General features: G+C 32.3%; 2 protein-coding genes across 6 annotated transcripts in view; one reads left to right on the top strand and one right to left on the bottom strand.

The window, feature by feature from the left end:
* The window catches only part of LOC144965324 (uncharacterized), a 27,765-nt gene extending 27,533 nt beyond the window's left edge, over positions 1 to 232 (top strand). For both annotated transcript variants that reach the window (XM_078900555.1, XM_078900554.1), the window contains exon 2: positions 1 to 232. This exon is cut by the window's left edge and continues 1,113 nt beyond it. In XM_078900555.1, coding sequence (XP_078756681.1) covers positions 1 to 168 — 168 coding nt within the window. In that variant the 3' untranslated portion in view covers positions 169 to 232.
* A 7,167-nt stretch (positions 233 to 7,399) lies between these two features.
* LOC144965322 (uncharacterized) overlaps positions 7,400 to 10,000 on the bottom strand; it is a 16,099-nt gene continuing 13,498 nt past the window's right edge. For 2 of the 4 annotated variants that reach the window (XM_078900553.1, XM_078900552.1), the window contains exon 2: positions 7,400 to 10,000. This exon is cut by the window's right edge and continues 522 nt beyond it. In XM_078900553.1, the coding sequence (XP_078756679.1) occupies positions 8,527 to 10,000 (1,474 nt within the window). In that variant the 3' untranslated portion in view covers positions 7,400 to 8,526. The other 2 variants (XM_078900551.1, XM_078900550.1) reach the window with 1 other exon arrangement.

Genomic DNA, 10,000 nt, shown 5'->3' with positions numbered 1-10,000 from the left:
CCATCAGGAAAATCAGACAGTAGAGTAGAATTTCCAAATTTCCACAAAAATGACGAACTGAAAGAGTCTATAAAACAAAATAACAAGAAAAATAGTTCAAAGCTTTGCTGTGATGTGTGCATAACATTCAATTGTTACAGACGAAAAGAAGTCCAAAGTGATACGTAACGTTAAGAGCTTACTGTATTTCATTTATACACACTAAAACTGTTATAGCTAAATTTTGTGAAAAGGAAAATTTGTTCTTTAGTTATAATAAAAGTCAACTCAACATTTCAATGTTTTCCGGACTGAAACGAGAGTTGCATCATGGATGAGTTTCGTAAAATGTGTCCGTTTGAAATCTAACATTAATTACATTCGTGGTGGTAGGGTCGGGCTTTTATGAACAGTTATATCGAAATATAAAATAAGACCATTATAAAAAAATATTATTAAATTGGACCTTAACATCATGTCAGTAGTCCGCAAAAACTGCTCGAAAATCCATCATCAATGTTAAGCAACAAGATTAAGCTGCTATTTTAATAAGTGTTAACAATATAAAATACGTACCAGTTACTGTCTTGTAACGATAGTATCTAATCAGAATGATTAGAATTTAAAACCAAAATGCTACAATTATGAATTACAATTCATAAAAATATTAAAAAGCACATAAGGGTCATTTACTGACACTATAAAATTTGAATTAAGCTTTAAAAATTACGTAAAATGCTAATTAGTCAAGTCAGGAATTTGGATTGAACAGAACAAAAACTGTTTTTTGTAAAGTGATAAAAAATCCCATTTGTTTTAAACTTTATCATTCAGTCTGGCCTCCACAATATGTCCAGAGACAATGATCCATGAACTCATCCAGTCAAACGAATTTCTTTCTTTTAGGAGAATTGCGTGTAATTTGATCTTAATACTATAGTTAGCTACACCAAGGTCCTTCTCTTTATCAAGTCCACTCTAAAGCCTACCATATCTCCGTTTCTCAAAATTTACCCGACCATTAAAGATTCGATTGTGGGAAGATTTCCATCGAAACCTTCGCGACATTCAAGTCCAACATTTTAAATACGCGATAAAATCCCATTGATTTTTATCTTTAAATGTTTAATGGCTCTTACTCTTGATACTGAATCATCGTGAAGTTATTTCCATCCAGTGAATTTTCCGCACATCTGTCAGTTCTTGAAGTCTTTTAACCAGTTTTAAAATTTGGCCAGAAGACTCATCCTTCAAATATCGATCGATTTAAATGTCCTTCATCTGATTATGGCGATGTTTCAATGAAATGACTTGGTAGCTATTTGGTAAAAGATATTATTGTTCCAATTAAAATACCATTACATCTAAAGTAACTTTTGGTTCACTATTCAATACAGATGTCGTTTAAATAATATAGAGGTGTTATTGTATATTATTATGTAACTTTAGTTTATTCGTAAGGGTTTTTATTTTAACAGTTTTAGTGTGTGTAATGACCATATTAAGGAAATAGGTGAACACGGGTATTCATCCAGTTATAGCGAAATCAAATCTCTCATATTAAAGTTTTAGAGTCTAAATATTTTTCACTATGTATATTAATGTGTATTATTTTATCTTTATCATCATCATCATCATCATCATCATCATCATCATCATCATTATCATCATCATCATCATCATCATCATCATCATCAATATCATCGCCATCATCATCATCATCGTCATTATTTTCATAATAATAATAATAATAATAATAATAATAATAATGATTATTATTTTTTTTAAATTATTATTATTGTAATTACTAATATTATTCTTAATATTATTATTATTATTATTATTATTATTATTATTATTATTATTATTATTATTATTATTATTATTATTATTATTTATTATTATTATTTTATATTATTATTATTATTATTATTATTATTATTATTATTATTATTATTATTATTATTATCTAATTGAATTGCTTTATCTCTCCTTTTACGGTCGCTCGGGTTGTTCTATGTTTTATAAATATAAATATAGTCTTCTTTGAAGTTATAATAGAGTATTTTAAACACTGAAAATGTTTTCAGAACTGCATTGTATAAATTATTATTGTAATGAATTCCTGGTAAATAACCTATACTTAGGCCTGATAATCCAAATTGTTATGCGCTCATTATTATCATGGAAATATACTCAAACTAACGCAATTTATTGCCCATTACAACAATCAGGCCCATAATTGCGTCCGGTTATCAGACCTTCTTATACTATGTGCATGTAGATAACAAGGGATGTCGAAAAAGTAACCGGTAATTGTCACAACTCCAATTCACTTTAAACTCACACATAGAAATAGTTACTTTTAGCTACTTTTGGATGTAGCATATTGATGCAATTTTGCCACTTTGAGGACAGAAAATACATACCTTATTTTTAATATTATTTCAAGCTTTGACAACTAATTTTAAATTTCTTCACAAAGATATCCATTGCCACAAACTTTATATTTCCTAATTGACGCTTTACATGTCTAGCCGTTAAAAGTTAAGACGATTCCAGCGGCTTGATAGAAAAACGCAAATGACAAGTGTTGACAAGGGATGTTTTGTAATAATTATCTGTATTATGGCACTGATATGTTATATAAATGATATTATAGCTGATCTGTTTTAATAATAATAATAATAATAATAATAATAATAATAATAATAATAATAATATTAATAATAATAATAATAATAATAATTATAATAATAATAATAATAATAATAATAATAATAATAATAATAATAATAATAATAATAATAATAATAGTAATAATAATAATAATAATAATAATAATAATAATAATAATAATAATAATAATAATAATAATAATAATAATAATAATAAATGATATAACTGCGCCCTACCCAAATATTGTACTCTTAGAAAGTTCAGCAAATAACAGAATGGATTAAATGGAAACACATGCGCACGAGAGCACATAGGCCTAAGTCGACATGTACAAATATGCAGGTCTGACATCCGAACCCACTTAGGGGCGTAGTCACACAATGGCATTACTTCAATCCCTAGCACAAAATTAGACTTTGAACTTATTTACCGTTATAAAAGATTTAAGATTTAAAAAGCAGCTTAAAATCATTTAAGTCTCTCTAATATTTGAGAAGAGGGTTCCAAATCTTTGGAGCTACAAAAGCAAAAGATCTGTCCCCAAATTTCTACTTGTTTTAGGTTTCGATTAAGTGAAAGTGGAGGCGAGAAGTGATGCAATGGTGGTTTTGGCTTGATTTGTTGTTGGTTGGTTTGTTGTATAATTGTTATTCTTTTATTGATGTTGTTGTTGTTACTAGTTGTTTTTAAATTTTGTTGCTTTTGGTTTGGTTGTGTGTGTGTGTGTGTGTGTGTGTGTGTGTGTGTGTGTGTTTCTGGGGATTTTTATTTTTGTTCTTTTTCTTTTTTTTACTGTTTTTGTTTTGATTTGTTTTGTTTTTTGTTTTTGTTCTCAGATGTTTTGTGGGTTTTGCGTTTTGTTTCTTTTTTTAATTTGATTTGCTTAGTTTGTTTTTAAGGGGGGGGGATGATTGTCTTTAATCATCCTTTGATAAATGCTGTCAATTTTTCGTTCTATTTTTTTCATTTTTAGGTTTGGTCCTTTGATATCTATTTTTTTTTTCGTTATTAAATTTCTTTTCTTTTTTTTAATAGAAGATGACTGTACATATAGCCTAGCAGGCTACTGATATATAAAGATTATTATCATACGAATGAATTATGCAATTCGTAAATGTTACAACCCCTACGATAAATGTAATGATGTTTTGTTCACATGGTATATTGTGCTTTAATTATATGTCATATTGATTGTTTAAAAATTTTGAAGATTGAATAATAAAATATTTTTTGATAAATATGCATTATTTACTTCATCGGTGTTGGTGACTGTAATGAGAAAAGCTCATTGTCAATTAATGATGATGATAATGATGATGATGATATTGTGTGGCGATGTTGGAGGTGTTGTTGTTTGTTGTGATTGTACTGTTATTGTTGTTGTTGTTGCTGTTGTTGTTGTTGCTAGTGGTGGTGGTGGTAGTGGTAATGAAAATGAAGTGGCGAAGATGATGTAGGAAATGTTTTAAAAGATGAAGATATAGAATTGCAAAATAATGAGACTTGATCTTGGCAATAAAGTAATGTAAAGTGAAAATTTCATTAAAGTAAATAAGTACTTATCTAGTCGATAGTAAGTACTAGACTATTATTGTGCGTCTTTTAAAGATTAGTTGGCATTTTTGAAGGAACCCAAATGCCTAGAAAGTTACCTTTCTTAAAGATAAGGGCTATATTAAAATCATTGTGTAATACACTCAAGATTACATTAACAACAACATTTCATTCAAACAGAAGATGAAATTCTTCCAGGTAATAAAAAGATGGAGTGGATAAGAAATTGCTCTGCATCGTCTTCATTTAAATCAATTCAAAAGCATTCGCTGGCGTGGGAAATTATCGTATCCCTTCTCGTATCGTTCCTTTAAGAGCCAATGGGTTCTAAAAACCTTTAAATGCTCCGTGTAACTTTTATGCATAGATACAATTTATCATTTATATAAATACTAAATAGCATTCAATATTAATTGATAATATTGAATATTTTCCAACTTTGTACATTTTAGAGTTTCAAATAATGGATAGGTATTCAAAATGCAATAATATCCAATGTCATGCTACATTATTCATCAAAATCAAATATTATGTTGGTAAGTTCTTTATTAATGACATTCTTAAAAATATAAATTGAATTAGAAGTTTTGTCTCAAACTTTAGATTATTCTAAATTGTCTCAGTTCTTTGAATTAGGTACACGGCCTTTCCCTATATTCAAAGACTTATTATTCTGAAACCGCTATAGGTTTTCACCATCTTCCAAGGAAAAATCATATAATATTTATTCTCATTTGACATCCACCTACATTACATCACCAACTTTACAAAAATTAACACGAACTTGAAAGACTTCATTAACAACACGACAAAAATCGTTACTCGACGGGTATCTGATCAAGCTCTCATTATGTATGTCAGCAAAATTAAATTATCCTATTTTTTTAAAGGTAAAAGTCGTTTTTCTATCATGGTTGAACTAGATATGTTTGACGATTTTGTTTCATGCCATCACATTACACAAAAATAGGTGTGTCACACATTTGCTATTCCGAAATTTACTAGTACAAGGAGAGAAAAATAGTCTTTAAACTTCATGTTGATTATGCTAAATTTGGTGACGATGAGAATCAATGTATAATTTTTCCTCTGAAGATGACGAAAACCAGATGCAATTTTTTTATAACGGTTTTAGCATAATAAGTCTGAAACCAGGGAAGGACTTTATGAACACATCGTAAATCATATAAGTAACTTAAGCAATATGAAGCTTAATTCATAAAGCTAAGATCAAAATAAATTTACATTATTTTAATGAAAATTTGAATTAGTATGTAGTGATTTTTTAAAAACTCCTTTGAGTTTGAACAATAGAGCAGAGAAATCGTGACGTCACACATTCTACTCTTTCAGTTTCAAACGTATTGGATGTGTGTATGTCCTTCGGAGTACTAATAATGAATATATTACGACTTGAATCATAAGGTGGCATAACTATTTAAGTTGCAGATTCTTAAAGCGAGAATGGATTATATTTATTGACGACCAGCATATATTTAAGCTAGAAAATAAGATGACATCTCTCTGAAACCAGAAGAACAATTACACAAGGTATATATCCAGTACTTTTGAAGAGTGGTTATACACTTCCACCGTTTTTTGACACCACACTTTCGTTCCCGAAGCAATATGCACAGACTGGATATGATATTACAAGGGAGATAGCCAAACTTACGAAGTCAAATAATATGTATTACGTTATTGTCTCCCTTGTACTCCAGTTATATGCCTCTCATAATTTGGCAATGCCATTCGTAATTCGTAGTAGGAGGAATTAGGCTAAAACCGTGCAAATTCGGGTTGAAAGCATGAAAATTTGCTGGTTACCAAGACCCATAAAAAACTATCTGCTATAAAACCACTCTGGCAATCAATCATAACTTTTCGGTTTTTCCTTAGATTTTCCCTATTACAGCTATATTAAACAAGGGAAATAACTGACTAAATACATATATTTTCTTCATAATCATTGTATTAGGGGGAAATGGGCTAAAACCATGCACATTCGGATTGAGCGCATGAAAATTGGCATACAGGTAGCTAAGACCCGTATAAATGACACCTGCTATAGAACCACTCTCGCAATTTATCAGAACAGTGCGTTTTTAACACTTTTATTTAATTTTTCCATATATACCATTACTTATCCATGGAAAACAACCACGAGAATACAATGTGCGTTCAATAATTTAAATACATTATTGACCGTTTACAATAGCTAACAAATGGCTTTGGGTGGGAACAGTACAGACACAATGGACGTTTCGGCTACAAACCCTTCGTCAGCAAAAGGAACGTTGAAAACATAAAACAAAATGTAGTAAGAATTGCAGGTGTGTATTCCTGGGAGGTTGAAGCAAGAATGAGACGTTAGCGTAGTGTTATCTAGTTGACATACTAAAAAACTTGTCCTATCAGCCCCTGCGAAAAGTTCTTTTTTTTTTCCATTTTAATAGGAAGAACTGGCTTTATAAGATCAAAGAGAGAGGGAATGGGGATATCTCTCTCATTATGGACGGCGTCCCCCGATTCGAGCCGAAATAAGTCCTGGCAACCCTTGTACGCAGCTTCCCTGACTGATGCATATTATACGAGATGGAAGTCGGTTTGGACGAATTTAATCCCTCCAGGGGGCGGAGACATACACTCCTCGAAACTAGGTGAGAAATTGGCAGGCTTCTCCACCAGTAAGAGGAGACACTGGGTGGTAGCGGATGTGCATACTCTTCCAAATCACCTCTCATCACTCAATCCCATGACGGATGGTCGTCGGGGGACTTGCGTGAAGCAGAAGTCTTCCTCCATGCCTGCCTGTTGCTAGCCCTATGTAGCAGCTCCGGAACCGACATCTCTGTCCATTCTTTTATATTGTCCAGCCATATCTTCCTTTGGCGCCCTCTTCTGCGCTGGCCTTCTACTGTGCCCTATAGGACTGTCCTGCCCAGGCTATCGTGTCGAGCATGGTGTCAATATCACCAGAGTACAATATATACACTTCAGACGCCAATCTTGAGCCTCTAGCCTGATTCCATCGTACATCTGATAATCCAAGTATCGAGATTTTATATTCTTTCAAAGATTTGCAACAACTCTCTAAAATTTAGGATATCATTGAAATCTAGAAGTACAAAATCTTATTTTTTGGTCAAAGAAGCACTGCAACTTTGCGATTAAAAACTGACGCAAACTATTGTCCATTACAACAGTGTTAATAGGTCCATAATTGTGTTCGGATGCCAGACCTGTATTTGTTTACAAGTCGCTAGATTCCATATTATTTATTTTTTTGGAAATGTGTGCAACCACGTTAAGAATTCCAATTTTCATGCAATATTATTTAGGGGTTTTGTTCAAATGGTGTCATATTTTTCCCACCAATCTGTAACCCAACCCGTTCGGCTTTGGAATTTTTCATGAGACTTTGGTCATAGTTGATTTTAAGTTGGGTTTTTTTTTTTTTTTTTTGTTTTTTTTTTTTTTTGATTTGGTTAATTTATCTTTTAAATTGAGTGAGACACTGCGTTTTAAGAGGACACGCTTTCTATTGTGCTATGGTGTATGTATCATATCATTAGGGTTATTATTGTTACTGTTTTTTGATGCGCACTGATTGTGGTTTTGCAATAGCATGGTCCCATTCAATAAACGAGTGACGATAAAATGAGAGCTTGCGTGTCTCTGTCCAAGAAGTTGAAGAACAAAAAGAAGAGAAATAGTTACTTTTATTAATCGTAAGGTACAATGTTATTACCAGAATAGTTATAAGACATTTTGAAACGAACGTTGTTGTCTCATTTTTATGACTCAAAGGCTAAATTTATTGATAAAAAAGACTAGTTAAATGTTGGATATGGTATATATATATTAGAGAAAATTTTGACTTACTTTCTGAAAATAATGAAGAATTTAACACTAAAAGAAAATATTATGACAACGGAGAGACAAAAAAAAGGACAAAAAATCTAATATTTTCCATACTTATGATATTTTTCTATAATATTATATCCGATTGCACACTCAATTCAATATCAAAACAATTCCATCTTAGATTTTGCCTTTCATTGAAACTTATTCACCATCTCTATGGTCTAACCTGTGACACTTATCTACTTCTAATTTTTGCTAAGTTGTGTAAAATCCCTCAACAACAAAAAAAAAAACAATTATTTTGTATATAGATATGCCAATTCCCCAAAAATCGGGAAATTTGCGTGTACGAGATTGTGATGTCTACCTATTTAAATGGCTATTTGAAAATGAATGTGCAAATGGTGATTTAGGTTTGATACCATAATCTAGGAAACAAAGCAAAATCTATGCTGTATCAAGTTTTCCCCTTTCATCGTCATTAGAAAACTCCTGCCCTCTGCCTGCGTCTTCGGTCATGGATTGGTCAGTGCATGATTTTGACACATCTTTGGACTGACTTGGTGTTTTCGAATTATGTGTGTCTACATTATTATCTGTGGTGGTAAATCTAATGTCAGTATCATTTGATATATAACTATTCTGGATATTTATTGATTGTTTTTCAGTGCGGTCAACTGAATCCATACTTTTTCCATTTTCAGCAACTTCAAGATCCGAAGTTGACGTAGACACGGTACACACTTCTGGTTTCGTTTCTTGAAATTTGCCATCGTCTCCATTGTTTGTTTGTTTGTCCCCTTCACTGATTTTGTCTTTTATTTCTTTAGAAATATCTATTACTTCACGATTGATATGTGCACCAGTTTGAATGTAAACTTTGTTAACCATTTCTCCAGAATTCTTTTTAATATTTTGTTCTTCTTCTTTATTGGTATTGGTGTCTCTTTTTTCTGCCATTTCTCTCTCCAATCGGCACAAACGGCACTCGTGATTGTCGCAAGCTGGCTCCTCGGAATGGTTTGAATTTCCCTTTTCGTTCAGATTGTTTGCACTGACTGCTGGCGTCTGCAGGTAGAACTGGCGCTCATGCAAAATCGAACGAGTGTTTAATTTTAAGAAAACGTTCCAGTCAGAAAGGGGGTCATGGTTCATATGAAGATTTTCCGACGAAATATTAGAATAAGGTAATGATCTTGCAGACAATGGCCTTTCTTTTTCTTTGTCGGCATTTCGAGCCGACCTTGGAGGAGACGAATTCTGGCTTTGACGTTTCCTCCCTGACTCCGTCCTCTTGAATCCATGTGCAGATCTCGGTGTGGTTAGTGGAGTATGTTGTGTTTTTCTCGATTGTTCGACAGCCATTGCCCAAAGTGTAGCATCTTGCCTGTCGTCCACTCGGCTATAGTAATTAAGAATATGATCTGTTTTTAATTCATATTCAAGACGCTCTCGTATTACATTTCCCTTTTTACGCTCTGGCTCTTTGACCAGCTTGCCAATATCTTTAGGCTCTCTTAAATACAACCTTCTTAGATGTTTGATGTAATTATTTTCTTCTGTACAAGTCTGGCTTAATAAGACATCATTTTTTGTTGTTTTCTTTTTTATGAAAATGATCTTATCGTCATCAATGAACATTGTTGCGTCATCAAGTTTTCTGACGGCGTATCTTCTTGGGGAAGAGGGGTCCTTGTATAAAGGATTTTTCAGAAACAGTCTTGGGCTATCGTCACTGATGTCAATTGTGTTTACAGATAGATTTTTGGCATCCCGGAAAGTACCAGCACTTTTGCAACTCAGTCTTTTATTTCCTTCAGGTATAGCCGTCTCTTGACGGGGTGTCGTTCGAGAAGCAGCAGTCTTGGGTCGTAGATTTTCTTGATCCTGAGAATGGTTAGTGTAATGGTTCGACATAGCT

This window comes from Berghia stephanieae, chromosome 2 (genome assembly GCF_034508935.2).
Source record: "Berghia stephanieae isolate SIO BIC M18660-M18661 chromosome 2, UCSD_Bste_1.3, whole genome shotgun sequence".
Lineage (NCBI taxonomy): Eukaryota > Metazoa > Mollusca > Gastropoda > Nudibranchia > Aeolidiidae > Berghia > Berghia stephanieae.
The sequence above is the reverse complement of the archived record's forward strand: the minus strand, read 5'-3'. Positions and strand labels throughout refer to the sequence as shown.